The sequence below is a fragment of the Bison bison genome, unplaced genomic scaffold (assembly GCF_000754665.1).
Source record: "Bison bison bison isolate TAMUID 2011002044 unplaced genomic scaffold, Bison_UMD1.0 scf7180017864471, whole genome shotgun sequence".
NCBI lineage: Eukaryota > Metazoa > Chordata > Mammalia > Artiodactyla > Bovidae > Bison > Bison bison.
In genome coordinates this window covers 5130253-5147866 of record NW_011495032.1, presented here as the reverse complement: position 1 = coordinate 5147866, position 17614 = coordinate 5130253, and the positions used below count along the sequence as shown (strand labels likewise).

At 47.2% G+C, this 17614-nt stretch overlaps 1 protein-coding gene across 4 annotated transcripts in view; it reads right to left on the bottom strand.

The window, feature by feature from the left end:
• The window catches only part of STEAP3 (STEAP family member 3, metalloreductase), a 51986-nt gene that overhangs the window by 11696 nt on the left and 22676 nt on the right, over window positions 1–17614 (bottom strand). For all 4 annotated transcript variants that reach the window (XM_010860782.1, XM_010860783.1, XM_010860784.1 and 1 more), the window contains exons 2-3: window positions 9615–10114; window positions 7460–7987 (exon numbers count right to left, since the gene is read on the bottom strand). In XM_010860782.1, coding sequence (XP_010859084.1) covers window positions 7460–7987; window positions 9615–10114 — 1028 coding nt within the window. The remainder of the gene's footprint in view (window positions 1–7459; window positions 7988–9614; window positions 10115–17614) is intronic.

Here is a 17614-nt window from a genome sequence, read left to right as displayed (position 1 = left end):
ATTGTAACCATTGCCAAAAACCCGCCCTGATCCTTACGGGCCAGATTCCTGACTCCAAATTAGGCAAAAATGCCCCTCCTCCCAAACCCTCCACCCTGGTACTCACCCTATTGCACTCAAACCAATCACCTAATGCCACCCTTCAAGCAGGAATTTTCTTTGTCTTGAGGCCATAAAAATTGGCTACCAACCCATGTAAAGCATCAGCTGTCCCTTGAGCCGATCAGCTGTTCTAACAGCATCCCGTTGGCTCTCCCTGGTTTGTCAGGAGATTGGCCCATGGTGCTCACAGCCCCCACATTACCTCAACTCTTTGTTCTTAATAAACTCACTCCCATCTGAAATGCTCTGTGTCTGGAAGTTCTTTTCCAACCTGCGCTTGGAATGCCATGACATCAACCACTGCTACACAGCAGGGGCCAATATCCACTCACCAAGCAGACCCATGAGCACTTAAGAAGCACCTACTTTGCCAACATCTGTTGGATCATCAAAAAAGCAAGAGAGTCCGAGAAAAACAAAGCCAAAGCCTTTGACTGTGTGGATCACAACAAACTGGAAAATTCTTCAAGAGATGGGAATACCAGACCACCTGACCTGCCTCCTGAGAAATCTGTATGCATGTCAAGCAGCAAGAGTTAGAACGGTACATGGAACAACAGACTGGGTCCAAATCAGGAAAGGAGGACGTCAAGGCTGTATATTGTCACCCTGCTTATTTAACTTATATGCAGAGTACATTATGAGAAATGCCAGGCTGGATGAAGCACAAGCTGGAATCAAGATTGCCCAGAGAAATATCAATAACCTCAGATATGCAGATGGCACCATCCTTATGGCAGAAGAAGTAAAGAGCCTCTTGATGAAAGTGAAAGAGGAGAGTGAAAAAGCTGGCTTAAAGCTCAATATTCAGAAAACTAAGATCATGGCATCTGGTCACATGACTTCATGGCAAATAGATGGGGAAACAGTGGAAACAGTGTCCGACTGCTCCAAAATCACTGCAGATGGTGATTGCAGCCATGAAATCAAAAGTGCTTGCTCCTTGGAAGAAAGGCTATGGCCAACCTAGACAGCATATTAAAAAGTGGAGACATTACATTGCCAACAAATATCCATCTAGTCAAAGCTATGGTTTTTCCAGTGGTCACATATGGATGTGAGAGTTGAACTGTGAAGAAAGCTGAGTGCCGAAGAACTGATGCTTTTGAACTGTGGTGTTGGAGAAGACTCTTGAGAGTCCCTTGGACAGCAAGGAGATCCAACCAGTCAGTTTTAAAGGAAATTAGTCCTAAATATTCATTGGAAGGACTGATGCTGAAGCTGAAACTCCAATACTTTGGCCACTTGATGTGAAGAACTGACTCATTTGAAAAGACCCTTATGCTGGGAAAGATTGAAGTCAGAAGGAGAAGGGGACAACAGAGGATGAGATGATTGGATGGCATCACTGACTCGATGGACATGAGTTTGAGTAAGCTCCGGGAGTTGGTGATGGACAGGGAAGCCTGGTGTGCTGCAGTCCATGGGGTCACAAAGAGTCAGATATGAGTGAGCGAATGAACTGAACTGAACTGTGTGCTAGGCCCTGGGCCACAGAGAACAAAGACATCTGCCCTCACAGAGTTCCGGATGCCCCACTGAGCTCCAGGGATACACCCATTGATGAGCCAGTGCAGGCCCAGAGGGTGTCTACTTCCTCCCTCCCCACGGGGAGTGCTCTTGCACCTGAGCCCCCTCCAAGCAGGGCTGACAGATCCTTCTATAAAACTATCATTTCCCAACTAGACCAGGTAGCAGAGTTCCCGGAAGTCAAGGTGTTCTCTCAGAACACTGGGAAATGCTGGTGCTTCAATTCTACCCACAGGACAAGGAACAGCATTTCCCTTAGGAAATATGACCAGGCTTTAGCAGGCACATCTCCGCTTTGCGAAACAGAGTCAGTCAGGTTTTTGAGAAACTATTTCAGGAGAGGGAAAAAAAAAAATAACCCAAGTGCAACTAGAAGATGTAATAATAAAAATGAATCTAGTGGGCTGAGCAAAAATGGTTGAAAAGTTTATGAGAAAAAGTTGAAAGAAACTGAGCAAATGCCATCCATTGAATACTTTTCCTGTAGTTTGTGAAAAATGATGGACTCTGTTCTATTTCAGGGCAGGCTGGCTCTCGCTGGTGTCATTAAGCCACAAAAGGACCAGGAGTCTGGAGACCCAGGTTCTCACCCTGACCACAAGTCCTGTGAGACTCTGGGCAACTCCAGCTCTGGGCCTGTTTCTCCACAGAGCAGGAAGAGCTCGTGTCTAAAATCCTAGAATTTTGCTCCCTTACCAAACAAATGTCATCACCAGCTAGGGAAGGCGGGGCCGGATATTACCCTGAAGGGGGCTGGGAGGTCTCCCTCCTACCTGAGCCTGGTGGAGGCTTACTCACACCTTCCCATGGCTAACAACTGCCGCTTGTAAGTCATCCCCATGTTCTGAGTTGTTTGTTCTTCAGATATACTTCATTAGTCACTCCCTTCTGCCTTTTGGTAAGATTAGGCAGTTAATGTCACAAGTCAAGAGTCTGGATGATGACACACACCACATTTGCTTGCAAAATGTCTTGTTTTTTCCCTAATATTTCCACTCAGCAGTGATGCTGGGAAGGGGTTGGGTGAGGTGGGCAAGGGAGTAATGGGTGTTGAGGAACCTGTGTGAGCATCTGGATATTAGGCCGTGGGGGTCTCATCCAACCATAGTGCTGTTCTCAGGGCTCCCAGTGACCAGGGTCACACACGGCTAACCGGGACATAGATTCAATAGCTCTCTACTCCCTTAGGGATTCTCCCGTGTTCAGAGCTAATTAAGCTGTCCACCTTGACACGATGAGGACAGTGCTCTTCAACAAGAGATGGAATGCTGGCATCCACGCATGACGTTTCCTTTCCCTGTAGGTTTCAGCTTAGAGGCAGAAGGGTTCAGGGACAGGAGACCCAGAAGGCTCACCATGTCCCAAGAGTGGGTGGTGGTTGGCAAGAGGGTGATGCTGACCTCCAGCCAAACCCGGAGACTATGCTAAAGCAGGAGAAGGGTCAGTCTAGGGTGTTGGTGAGAATGGCTTCGCTGTCCCAAGGCCTGGGTTCCAATGCTGGGTCTGCTGCTGGGGGTCAGTCATGAGATCCAGGCAGTCGATTTCCAGAGTACCAGCACCTCTCTCTGTTATTGCAAAGACTAAATGGATGATGTTTGTGAAGTGAGAAGTGACTGGCACATAGTAGATGATTAATATAATAAATGGCTGGTGCTGTTGGTCTTAATGGCAGCTGGAAAGTTAGACTAGTCTTTCCCCAAGCTTTACCCAGGCTTCTCGTAAGAGATGCCTGGTGTTAGCTTCATGGTGGCCAAGTTAACAGTCACTCAGTGAATATGCACTGGGACTCTGTGTTAGGAACCATGGACCTCAAGGGGTGGAAGACCCATCCAGTCATGGAAATCTAGGCTGGGCAGACATGTAGATGAGTGATTATACAGTGATGCAAAAGAAATATCATAGAAATATGGACCAAACACAACAGAAAACAGAGGTAGGAATGGGGAACGGGAGAGTGGCTGGAGAGGCTTAATAGAGGTTGGGTTTTGAAGGAGGAATAGGAGTTTGTCAGACTGCCAAGCTGTCCCAGGTTGGGGTGTCCAAGCTAGAGGAATGAGCTCTGCCCATTCTGAAGACAGTATGGGACCTGAGTGTGATGTGTCAAAGAAGCATTGGGGAGATGAGGCTGGGGATAGAGCCCAGATGCATTGTGAAGGGTCTGTCCTTATCCTGAGTCACCAAATGCTTTTCAGTAGTGACATGGTCAGACGTGAGATCTAGATGGTTCTCTCTGACAGCTTAGACTAGATTTGGGGTGAGAGGAAGGAGAAGAGAGTGTGTGCATAAAACATTGTCTTTGATATTAATTTTGATCTTAAAATGTATTTCTAAGGCACCATTGAAGTAAATCAGAAAGCACTAGTAAATAAAATATGATTTACCATAGATGTAAATCAGAAAGTAGTAGTTACCATTGGTAATACTATTAATAATATCAATAAACATAGTCTTAGAGGTCTTCTCTGCAGCTGGTGTACAGCTGCGTCTCCAATTCTGTGGACTTGGGGTTAAAGGAAACCTGTGTTTCCTGTGCCCAGGCTAGCGTGCTCTCTTCCCTCCAGTTGGGCAGCCAAGGTGGGCCCTGAGAGGGCAGCCTGAGGGCAGACTGGAAAAGTCACAGGTCACAAACTGCCCCCAGAGCCCTGCTGTTAGGGGCTGAATGCAGGACAACCTCAGATGCCCAGTCTTGGAGCCTGAGGGCATGGTTGACCTGCAGACTATCCAGTATCTAAACCTCCAGGTTCAGGCAACTCATCACTTCCTGGGTGTGCATCCTACTTCTGGGCTACTCTGCTGTTAACCGGCCTCCCTGCCCCCGACATACCCACAGCAGCCCTGGCTCTGCACTACAGAACACTGCAGAACAAGGTTTGGCCCCTTCGCTTGACTTTGCTATCTGTCTCTGATCCCATCCTGTGGGAGTGATGGTTGCTTGGCAACCTCCACTGGGGCCTGCAGCCTTACAGGGCTTTGAAACCCAGGGAAAATGACCTTGCACTTGCCCCTCTGTGCCTTGGTATTTGCATCATGGCAAAACTATATTAACATAATATCAAGAAGAGCCTTGGGGACTTCCCTGGTGGCATAGTGGATAAGAATCCGCCTATGAGACAGGAGACATGGGTTTGATCCCTGGTCCGGTAGATCCACATGCTGCAGAGCAAAGAAGCACATGTGCCATAGCTACTGAGCCCACACTCTAGAGCCTGCAAGCCACTACTGAAGCCCATGAGCTCTAGGGCCCATGAGTGACAACTACTGAAAACGGAGTACCCTAGAGCCCGCACATCGCAGCTGCTGAGCCTGTGTGCCTAGAGCATGTGCTCAGCAACCAGAGAAGCCACTGCAATGAGAAGTCTGGACACGGCAACAGAGTAGCCCCTGCTTGCCTCACCTAGAGAAAGCCCATGCAACAACAAAGACCCAGCATAGCCAAAAATAAATAAATGATTGAATTAAAAACAGAAAGAGCCTTTGCAGGGTGGAGAATCTGGAGAGTGGCAGTCAGAGGGTGAGCAGGGGAAGGGGCAGCCAAGGGTTTGCCTCATGCTCTGGTGAGAAGAGGGCATCACCTTCTTCCCTCCCCGCTGCCTGAAATGCCTGCCACCCAGATCTGCCACCTCCTGGGCAGCATACCCCGAGAGGCTATGCAGGGCCTCCTGCCCAGTGGGAGAATATCAGAGAGCATCAAAACCACTAGCACTGGGTAAGACCTCCATCTACATCAGGGTGCTGAGAACCAAGGAGGGGCCATGACTTGCTCAAGGTCAAGCTCTTTGTTCTCATCAGTGATGCTAGAGGACAAGAGTCCAGAGTTCTGGCCTGCAGGCCTGCACGCCACCCCATGCCAGCTAAGGGGAGGATGAGACTGTCCTATTTCTTCCTGTGGCCTTAGGGCCTGGTAGAGTAGAACTCAGTGAATGAATGAGCTCTGGGATCACTTACTCAACTGGTAATTTGGACTTGTTTTCCCTGTAGAAATTACATGGGCGTGAACATGGATCTGGAAGAGAATGGCTGGATCTGCATCCCACCTCAGCCCCTCACTGGCCGTGTGACTTTGGCCAAGTAACTTAAACTCTCTGTGCCTCAGTTTTATCACCTGTAAAATAAGGGTAGTACAGCATCTACTTTATAGAGATAAGAGCTAAATGAATTCATGCTGGGTATGTAAAGCTCTTAGAATGCTACTTAGAACACAGTAAGCTATTTTTAAAGAGTGTGTGACCATTATTTTTCTCTTTCTCTCTCGTTGCCAGCAGGTGTCTTGCTTTTTCACCTGAAGTCTGGGTTCCAACTTTCTCTTATGAAAGCCCAAGCCTACAGATGCAATGATGCCAGGTGTCCATGGGTGGGGAAGGACAAAGGCATTTGAGAAACTGAGAGCAGGGAGGCAGGAACCCAAGTGAGTAGGGGCTGAGGTCTGTGGTTCCCAGGAAGCGGCCCCACCTTGCCCCCACAGTCCTGCTCTGCGAAGTGGCCAGGCCTCTGAGGGGATGGCTGCATGGCAGATGTGCCTGGGGAGGGCACAGCCTCAGTAGGATCCCTGCTTCCCAAGCAAGAACAAAACTGCAGCTGGAACCAGGGGTAGATGAGAAGGGTCTCAATGGGTGACTTAAGTGTCCTGGAGTGTGTAGGACCCACACACCAGGCCAGAGGCTGAGGGCTAGAGGGAGAATCAAGCAGGTTCAGGAAAATAAAGAACAGCAGTGTTGCTTGCAGACCTGAGCCTTGGAGTCAGAATCAGGCCCTGTGAGTTTGTAAACCAGGAGGAAGCATCTAGGGGGCCTATTTCTGTAGGTATAGGTGCCAGGGGAGGCTGCCTGTGGTGCTATTTGGTTTGGGCTGAAGGCCCTGCATTCCCAGGAATCCTGATGGCAAAAGAGCACCATCTGGCTTTCCTAAATGCATAATTACTGTGCCCCCCGCAAAAAACATATTTCTGCAGCCTTCCCCATCTCAGATGATGGTAACTCCATCCCCCTTGGTACTCAGGCTGAGAACCTGAGCACCTCATCTATCCCAAGTCTATTACAGCAATCCTGTGTACTCAGGCTTCAAAACATGCCTTCAGTACCTTCTTGCCCCTCTGCTGCCCCCACCCCATTCCAAGCCTCCATCGCCTCTCATCAGGGTTTCTGCACAGCCTCCTAACTGGTCTCCCAGCATCTTCATCTGATCAAGTTAGAAGATCTTCTAGCTTCTCCACCTGGTAGCAGAGTGAGCCAATTAAAACCCCAGATGGATCATCAATCCTCTACTCAAAACCTTCCATTGGCTTAGAGTCTAAGGCCAAAGCCCTTTCTTGGCCTTCAAGGCCTCTCTGGTGTGGCTTCAGTCTCCCAGGCCTCAGCCACCACTGCCTCCCTGGGCTCCACCAAGAGGTCCTCCTTGCTGTTCCTCAAAGGTGCCAGGCAGCTCCTCTCCTTCCAACCTGTGCTCACATATCACCTACTTAGCAAGGTCTCCTACACCACCCTTTAAAATCACACCCCACCCTTCTCCACAGTTTTCTTTTCCTCCTTAGCCATAGGCATGTGTGCTCAGTTATATCTGACTTTTTGTGACCCCATGTACGTAGCCCGCCACGCTCCTCTGTCCATGGGATTCTCCAGGCAAGAATACTGGAGTGGGGTGCCATTCCCCACTCCAGGGGATCTTTCCAACCAGGGATCAACCCACATTTCCACATCTCCTTCTCCTGCATCAGCAGGCAGATTCTTTACAGCTGTCCCATGGGGAAGAATTGGCAGATGACAAGTGGAGCACTGTACCTACGGGACACCCAGTACCATGACTGGCAGGAGACGACTCACGAGGGCCGTACCTGCTTGACGGCCAGGTTGACCAAGTCGTAGCGGTGGGAGCGGCGCAGCGGCAAGCAGAGACTGTAGAGGGCGTGCAGGGGAGCGCAGAAGAAACTGAGCAGGCCGATCTGCTTGCGGTGCTGCAGCCAGTGGTCCAGCCAGTCGGGGAAGCGTTGGTACTTGGTGCCGCGGCGCAACTGCAGGGCAGCTGCCAGCACGCCGGGCAGGTACACCAGCGACAGCAGCACGTAGGCCACGCAGGGCAGCGTTGTGTTGACCACGAACACAGGGAGCTTGTAGAACTTGTTCTTGCCCTCCTGCACGTAGGGCTCCAGCACATCTCGGACAAAGTTGTAGGCGTAGAAGAAGATGAAGAGCCCCAGGGCCAGGAGGGCGGGCACCTTCCAGCCTGGGAAGAGGCGCAGGGGCATGGCTTCCACCTCCTGGGCTGAGGCCAGGGACCCCATGTCCACAGGGGTGAAGCCCATGGCCCTCACCATCTCCAAGACAGTGCGCTTGGCTTCCGGCTGGTCACTGCAGATGGGCACCTGTGGGGAGGGAGGTGGGAGGCATCAGATGGGGTCCCTGGGTGGGGCCTCAGAGAGCCTCCTGGCCAAACTCCTCACTGAATAGCCGAGGAAACTGCCAGGTAAGGTACAGCTGGAGCAGAAGGTGGCCCTGACTCCCAGGCCAGAGGCCTTTCTTCCCTGTGGTCTCCCAGTCTCTGACCCAGCAGTGCCCACTACTCAAGGATAATGGCCAACACTCATTCAACAGTGAGCATCTCACCCAGCTCATAGCCATCAGCATCCACACACAGAACACCCATCTAGGCAGCCCCCAGGAGCCCTTGGAATAGGTGCCTTGAGGACTCTGGCCTGCCCTGAGGGTTGCTCAGCTATTGGGCTTTGCATATGGCCAAGAACGTGCTGCTGTGGCTGCAGCTCCATCCCTCAGTCCACAAGTGTCCTCTGTGACCATGTCCTCTTGCCCCTTACAGCTCTCAGCCAACACACAAGGCAATCCACAAGTCAGCCCCTGCCTTGTAGCCCACTGCTCCCCTCTGTGAGCCCCCAGGCAGGTCCACTGGTGTCCTCTGGTCCCAAACACTCCATGTGTCTTGCTGACACTGCTGTGGTCAGCTGCTCTACCAACACTGACTCAGGACCTACTATGTACCAGGCTTAACACATGTGATCCCTCAGCATTGCCACAAGCCTGAAAGTAGGTACTACTGTCCACATTTTTCAGGTGAGGAAACTGAAGTTTGGGAGCATCAGTTCTCACCTCTGTGTCTCAGAAGGAATGCCCTTTCTGTGCCTGATGACATGAGGTAGGGCCGAGGCCAAAGCTGACCTCAAAGGCTTCCCCAGCCAGCTGCTGGTTCTGCTCCCTCCAGGCTCTGCTATTCTACATTCAGCCACTGTCCATTGCCTGTCCATATATGAGAGTCCCAAGATGCAGGCTGTAAAGAGGACCCTCCAGTTAGAGGGGCTGGGTACCTTGGGCTCTCCCACAGCCTGGCATGGAGTTGGCAGAGGAGCCATCTGAGCTGGACTCATTGGAAGAGGGTCTCATACACACGTGGAGCCTGGCATCCTTCCTTCAGGAAAGTGCAGGTGGCCTCTTGACATTAAAAACCATCTTGTCTTGGTTAGAGCCCCTCTTGCCAACAACTGTATGCAGCAATGGCTGTTTCTGGAGCCTTTTTCCACTTCCAGAAAAACCTGCTATTAACTATTCTGAGAAATCTGCTCAGTTCTTGGAAGCCCTTGGAATAGATGAGATAAAGTTTGGGACTTGCCTGCTTCCTCAGGACCTGGCGCAGGTTCTTCTTTCTAAGTCCAATCCTAAAAGCAAAATCTCTCTTGTTCTAGACTCCAGATAGTAAAAAGAAAGCCATCAACCGTTTCCTCCTTATTTTCTTGGAAATCAAATTACAATAGAAGAACATGGATTTCCAGTTCAAACCCCAGCTCACTAAGTTATGGGACCTGGTGTAAGTAAGCTCATTAACAACTCTGCACCACACTGCCCTACTCTGCGAAATGGAACTTTGCAGTCATGTGAGATGAGCTGAGATAACGTACATGAAGAGCCTGGTTCATCAAGGGCCTTCAATGAAACTTAGCCTTTTACATTTATTATGGTGACTGGCATTCCTCCAGCACTTACCTGCCTATTTCCATCCCTTGGACCAGACTGCAGGGTCCAGGCAGAGATGACATTGAAGGCCTTGACCACTGCACAGGTGGGGAAAAGGGAGGCCAGGTACTCAGCGTTGGACTGATGGTGCTGCAGGTGCTCCCGCTCTGTGGGATTGCTCACGTCCACCAGGATCTTGCCAGCCAGCTGGTCACTGAGGCCACACAATGTGGAGTAGTGTTCCCGGAACATAGCCACGAAGATGACCTCCGGGGAGCCCACCGCCTCCTCCTGGAGAGTCACTCGCGCTGCTGAGGGGAACAGCCCAGCCATGCGTTTGGGGTTGCGGCTCCCCACCACCACACTGAAGCCGGAGCCCACCAGGCGGGTGGCCAGGGAGCGAGCAAAGTCCCCGCTGCCCAGGATGCCCACTTTGGGAACCTCACTGGGGGCCTCAGCAAGGCTGCCATCACTGTCCACCAGGTGGTGGCTGATGAGCGGCTTGTCCATCTTTCCTGATGTTCTGGTGGCTAGAAGAGAAAACAGGAAGTTGGTCAGCTTGTGGACTGCCCCTCCTACCAGCTCCCTCTCTGTCCATCAGAACTGCATGATGGTCCAACATTCACCCAGCAGACCTTTCAGTGTTAATATGTGCCAGCATGGGGGCACAAGCTGAATAAGTCCCAGCCCCTTCTTCAGGAGCTCACAGATTCCAGAAGAGGAGAGGGAAGGACCTCTGCATTCTACTCTGTCCTTTGTCCTGAATTATTTGTTTGGTACAAATTTGTGAGAGTGAGTGTGCTGGGAAAGAAGGGTATGGAATTTCTATGATCAATGCTATGCATGTCTTTTCAAAAGCATTATGTAATAGCCAGTGTTAGTATCCGGGAGTGACCCCAACCTCAGCATCATTGGGTTTATCGGATTACTAGGAAGGGTAGACTATGCGTTCCTGTGCTTGTTTACACTCTGCATTTTGGAATGGTATCTCTGATGCTCTTCCTTAAGTAGACAGTGAGCAGCTTAAAGACAGCAACTTCATCTTATTTGACTGTGGATCTTACCATTTATCACAAGGCCTGGCACAGAGCTGGTGTTCAGTGCTTACTGAATGAATGAACGAACGAACACCACAATTCTACTCTCTGAGGATAGGACTGGAGTGGGACTTGACAGTGAATGGGACCTAAGACTGGGCCCCTGAATTTGGGCTACAAATTTACAGTACACTTGGGTGGGAAAGTTATTTGTTTTAATTGTCACCGACTTCTAGCTGTCAGTTGCTATTTTCTTCAGTATGAATGTAAGCAGCAGCACAGTAGTATTGGCCTATCTGCAGCTTTGTCACCAATAATGACCAATGTCACATCACAAGTTTAATTGTGAAAGGGCTCTCCAAATATGATTTAAACTCATCATTAATTTAAAATTATGGTAGATAGAACACCTAAATACATAAAGCAAATATTAACATACCCCAAGGGAAAATAGCAACAATAACAGTAGGGGACTTCACTATCCCACTTTCAATAATGGATGGATCAGACAAATAAGAAAAGTCAGCATGGAAACATTGAACTTGAACTATACCTTAGACCCAATGAACCCAACAAATATATAGAGAACATTCTATCCAACAGCAGCACGATAGACATTCTCCTCACACGTCACAGAATAGAGCATGTGTTAGGTCATAAGACACATCTTAACGATTTAAAAAAGCTGAAATCACATCAAGTATTTTTCCGACCACAATGGTATGAAACTAGAAATCAGTAACAGGAGAAAAATTAGAAAATTCACAAATATGTGGAAATTAACATACTCCTGAATGACCAACAAGCTGAGGAAGAATCAAAAGAGAAATTAAAAAAGAAAATATCTGAAGCAAGCAAAAATGGAAGTATAACATACCAAAAAGTATGAAGTGAAGCAAAAGCAGCTCTAAGAGGAAAGTATAGCTTAATGCCAAAATGAAGAAAAAAGAAAGATCTCAAAACAACTTAGTTTACATCTCAAGGAACTAGAAAAAGAACAACAAAGTCCAAGTTAACGGAAGGAAATAATAAAGATCAGAGTGGGAATAATTGAAACAAAAGCTAGAAAAACAATAGAAAAAAATCAATGAAGACCTGGTATTCTGAAAAGATAAAATTGACAAACCTTTAGCTAATAAACTAAGGAAAAAAAAAAAAGATTCAAATAAAATAAAAAAGAAAGAGACATTATAACAGACATCACAGAAATACAAAAGATTATAAGAGACTATTATGGACAATTATATGACAACAAATTGGACAACACCAAAAAAATGGATAAATTCCTAAAAACATACTATCTACCAAGACTGACTCATGATGAAATAAAAAATCTAAATAGGCCAGTAATGAGTAAGGAGATTGAATCAGTGATTTAAAAAACTCTCTGACTTAGCTGACTAGATAGATGCTGAATCAAAGAAGAATATCTATAATGATAAAGAAGTTACTAAGACACTCTTCCCTTTCCTAACTACATGTCTCTGTGAGGCTGGATTTTCTTCATATATTTTAATCAAATATTGCCCCACAGTGAATGCAGAAACATGAGAATCCAGCTGTTTCATATTAAGCCAGCCCTGAAGGAGATATTAAAAAATATAAAACAATGCCTCTGTTCGCATTACTTTTTGTTTTGGAAAATATCATTTTCCTGAAAATATCTCACTATTTTAAAATAAAATGGATTTATTGTGACTATTTTAAAATAATAAGCAAAAAAACAAACAAACAAAAAGACCCCAAAGCCTCTCCCAACAAAGAAAGGCCTAGGACTGGATGGCTTCACTGGTGAATTCTTCCAGAGATTTCCTGACAAGTTAATGCTAATCCTTTCCTCACTCTTCAAAAAAACTGAAGAGAAAGGAACACTTCCAAGCTCACTTTATGATGCTATCATTACTCTAATACTAAAGCCAGATAAGGACAGTACAAGAAAAGGAAATTACAGGCCAATATCCCTGATGAACATAGATGCAAAAATCCTCAATGAAACACTAAGAAATTGAATTCAGCAGCACATTAAAAGGATCCTACACCACGATCAAAGTGGGATTTATCCCTGGGATGCCAGGATGGTTCAACATAGGCAAACCTTTAAATGTGATGTACCATAATGAAAGAATGAGGGATGAAATTAATCCGATCATCTCAATAGATGCAGAAAAAACATTTAACAAAAGTGAACATTCTTTCATGATAAAAACTCTCAACAAGTTAGATACAGAATTAGGAATGTACTTCAGTATAATAAAGGCCATACATGACAAGCTCACACGTACATTATACTCAATCATGAGAAGCTGAAAGCTTTTCCTCTAAGTCATCAGAGACAATACAAGGATGCCCACTCCTGGCCACTTCTACTCAACATAGTAGTGGAAGTCCTAGTTAGAGCAATCAGACAAGAAAAAGAACAAAAGACATCCAGATTGGTAAGGAAGAAATAAAATTGTCTTTCTTTACAGTTGACATGATCTTATACATAGAAAACTCTAAAGACACCACCAAAAAACTATTAAAATTAAGAAATTAATCCAGTGAAGCTGCAGGATAGAAAATCAACATGCAAAAATAAGCTGTATATATACCAACAATGAACTATCTGAAAAAGGAATGCACTAAACAGTCCCATCAGTTCAGTTCGGTTCAGTCGCTCAGTCGTGTCCAGCTCTTTGTGACCCCATGAATGGCAGCACGCCAGGCCGCCCTGTCCATCACCAACTCCCGGAGTTCACTCAAACTCATGTCCATCGAGTTGGTGATGTCATCCAGCCATTTCATCCTCTATTGTCCCTTCTCCTCCTGCCCCCAATCCCTCCCAGCATCAGGGTCTTTTCCAATGAGTCAAACTCTTCGCATGAGGTGGCCAAAGTATTGGAGTTTCAGCTTTAGCATCAGTCCTTCCAATGAACACCCAGGACTGATCTTCTTTAGGTGGGACTGGTTGGATCTCCTTGCAGTCCAAGGGACTCTCAAGAGTCTTCTCCAACACCACAGTTCAAAAGCATCAATTCTTCGGTGCTCAGCTTTCTTCACAGTCCCATACAGCACCATTAACAAGGACTTCCCTGGTGGTCCAGTGGTTAAGAATCTGCCTCCCAATGCAGGGAGTGCTGGTTTGATCCCTGGTCAGAGAACTAAGATCCCACATGCCTTGGGGCAACTAAGCCCATTTGCCACAACAAAAGATCCCATGTGTACTGCAACTAAGACCCAATGCAGCCAAATAAAACAAATAAATAAATATTTTTTAAAGAATAAAATACTTTGGAATAAATTTAACCAAGGAGGGGAAAGATCTGTACACTTAAAACTATGGAACACTGATGAAAGAAATTGAAGAAGATGCTAATAAATTAAAAGACTTTCAGATTCATAGCAATCTATACAAAAATTCCAATGACATTTTTCAGATATAGAAAAAAAAAATACTAAGATTCATACAGAACCATAAAAGATCTGAAATAACCAGAGCAATCTTGAGCAAGAAGAACAAAGCTGGAAGCATCGTACTTCCTGATTTCAAATTATATTACAAAACTTTAGTAATTAAAACAATATATTACTGACATAAAACAGACATAAACCAAAACAGAATAGCCAACCCAGAAATAAACCCATGCATATATGGTCAAGAATATGCAATAGGGAAAGGACAATCTCTTCAATAAATGGCTTTGGAAAAACTGGACATCCTTATGGAAAAGAATGAAAGTGGACCCATATCTCATATCATACAGAAAAATCAACTCAAAATGGATTAAAGACTCACACTCAAAAAAAAAAAAAAAAAAAAACAAGACCTGAAACTGTATTACTGTCCTAGAAAAAAACTTGGGAAAAAGCTCCTTGACATTGGTCTTGTCAATGACTTCATTTAGATTTGACACCAAAAGTACAAAGATCAGAAGTAAAAACAAACAAATTGAGTTTGACTATATCAAACTAAAAAGTTTTTGCACAGCAAAGGAAGAATCAACAGTCAACAACATGAAAAGGTAATCTATGGAATGGAAGAAAACATTTGTAAATCATATCCATTAAGGGGTTAATTTCTAAAATATTTAAGGAAATCATACAACTCAATAGTAAAAACCCAAGTAATCCAATTAAAAATGCAAAGGAATTAACAGACATTTTGCTAAGGAAGACATACAAATGGTCAACAAATACTTAACATCACTAATCAGGAAAATGTAAATCAAAACCTCATACCTGTTAGGATGACTAGTGTCAAAAAGTCAAAAGATAGTAAGTGTTGGCACACATGTAGAGAAAAGAGAACCCTTCTGGGGGTTGGTGATGGACAGGGAGGCCTGGCGTGCTGCAATTCATGGGGTCGCAAAGAGTCAGACACAACTGAGCAACTAAACTGAACTGATGCATTGCTAGTAGGAATGTAAATTCATACAGCCATTGTGGAAAACAGCACAGTGACTCCTCAAAATATTAAAAATAGAACTACCAGATGCTCCAGCACACTACTACTGGATATTTACCAAAGGAAAGAAAATCACTCTCTTGGAGAGATCTGTACCCCATGTTTATTGCAGCATAATTCGTAGTAGACAAGATATGGAAACAACCTCAGTGTCTGTCCGTGGATGAAGGATAATGAAAATATGGTGTATGAGTACAATGGAATATTATTCAACCTTAAAAAAAGAAGGAAATCTTGATATTTGCATCAATATAATGAACCCGGAGGACATTATGCTAAGTGGAATAAACCAAATACAGAAGACAAATACTGCATGACCCCAATTATATGTGGTTCTGAAAAACCCCAACTTAGAAGTAGAGAGTAGACCGGTGACCAGGAGAAATGGGGAGATATTGGCCTAAGGGTAGAAACTTTCAGTTATGAGTATGTTTGGGAGATCTAATGAACACCATGGTGACTACAGTTGATAACAGCACACATTATGGGGGGGTTGTAGCCCTGAAGAAACCAATATGTGTTAAGCATCCAGAACAGTGCTCTCTCAGCACTTAAGCCAGCACTGGGTGGATGGCGGCTCTGGTGATGAAGCAGACCCTGGGTGCCAGCACTGTCCCAGCGGCAGGGATGAGGTGATGGAAGGATGCAGTGACCCTCCCAGTGCCTCTGCACCTGAGGAAGAGGGGTGAGTGGTGACAGGGGCTTTTCAGGCGACCTTAGATTCCCAGGCTAGCATCAGGGATTTGGGCCAAGATAACTGTACATCCCTCTCTAGGGACTCCAGCTTTCCCTATGGCCCAGCTTTCCCTGGGGTCTCCCCAGTCCCTGCTCCAGCCACCTGGAGACACCGGCGCCAGAGCAGGCTTTGTTCCTATGGGAGGGAGAGTCACCACACTGAGGCCTCCAGGTCACCTTCATGTTTGCTAATGATTTGGAGGATCCCAAGCAGGTCCCCTCATGAACAGAAGCCTTTCCTCTGGCTTTGCTCTCCCCTTCTCCTTCCCATCTCCTGAGCAATTACCATGTGCTAAACACTCTTGGGAGCATAAAGATGAATAAGAAACACTCCCCACTCTCCAGTGGTTTATAATTGCATGTGTCTGTGTGTGTGTTGGGTGATGCAGGAAAAGACGGGATACGGCTTCCAAAGGGGCAGCCAACGACAACATTATGGCACACACAGCCTCTGCTGGTCCTTGAAGAGCTCCGAGTTATCGACAGCCTCACAGTAAACATGAACCAGCCCAAAGAGAAGTCAGTGAGGTCTGGACTTGGAATCCTGTCTGTGTTTATCCCCAGACTTAGCATCACGAGGTGGGAGGAAGTGTTCAGGGCTGGCACTCAGGCTTCACTGCTCAGAACCTCATTTGTATTTGCTTCCCGTCAGGGATCTGAGGTGACACAGCTGAAGCTGAGGGAAGCCACAGCCCCGGACTGGGGGACCTGGGGCTGGTCCCAGTTTTGCCCTGAACTGACCCGGAAACATTGGAACATCTAGGGACCTATTAAACATCCAGACTTATCGTCCTCAGTGGCCCTGCTTTGAGCCTCAGGGTAAATGGGAACTAAACATGAAACACCTCCAAAGTGCTTCTTGCGTCCAAAATCTGGTCCTCGGGACAGGAAAAGGCCAGCCACCTGGGCAGAGGTGCCAGGTTCTGATCATAGCCACGCCCATTGCTCACCACCCAGGTGCTTCTGCACTTCAGTCCTCTCACCTTTAAAATGGGGACACAAATTGCATCTTTCTCCAAGGACTGTTGTGAGCATAAAATTAGTTAACAAGAGCTCAGAGCCACCTTTTCTGACTGGTGCTACGTGTACATGTACGTGTGTGTGTGTGTGTATCTATGTGTACTCTCCTCTGAAGAGTTTCACGGGCCTTTCAGAATTCTTCGGCCCTCCCAGTGCCCAGCATGAGGCCTGCAGCTGGCATGATGCTGGCAAAAGCAGGGCATGTGGTAGGATCCTGGAGGCCCCAAAGGTCTGGCGGAGCCCCTGTTGCCTGTCCATGTGACCCAAAGGTGAGAGGGCCTAACCCTGCCTGGGCCCTGGCTCCCCTGCTATTCTATTTACAGATCTGGGGGAGGTGGAAGGGAGGGGATCAAATTGCAGCTGGGTTGGGGCAGCTGGGGCCTGCGGCCTGCACATACACACCTTCCCGCCTCCCCTTCTCAAACTGTGGACGGAACAACATGCAGGCCTGGTTGTGCAGGAACTGGCACAAACCTCAGTTCCCAGTCCCCTCTGGGTCTCTGCCCTGCTTGCCACTCCTCCTTCCTGGCAGGGCCACAACATGGGTTGTTTGTGGCTGGGAGCCAGGCCTGGCCCACAGGCCTGCCTGCCAGCTTCTGTCTGCTCTCAGACAGGCCTTCAGAGGTGGGCAGTCAGGGCATGGACAGCGCTGCAGTCCCTTCCACACGGGCGGCACACGCCCGTCAGATCCCAGGGGCTGGAGCAGGCTGCAGCCACGAAGGCACTGCTTTGGGGCTGGATGTGGGTGGGGGCGGGGGGGCCAGCTTGGCACCCTGCAGCCGGGGGGGCTGGAG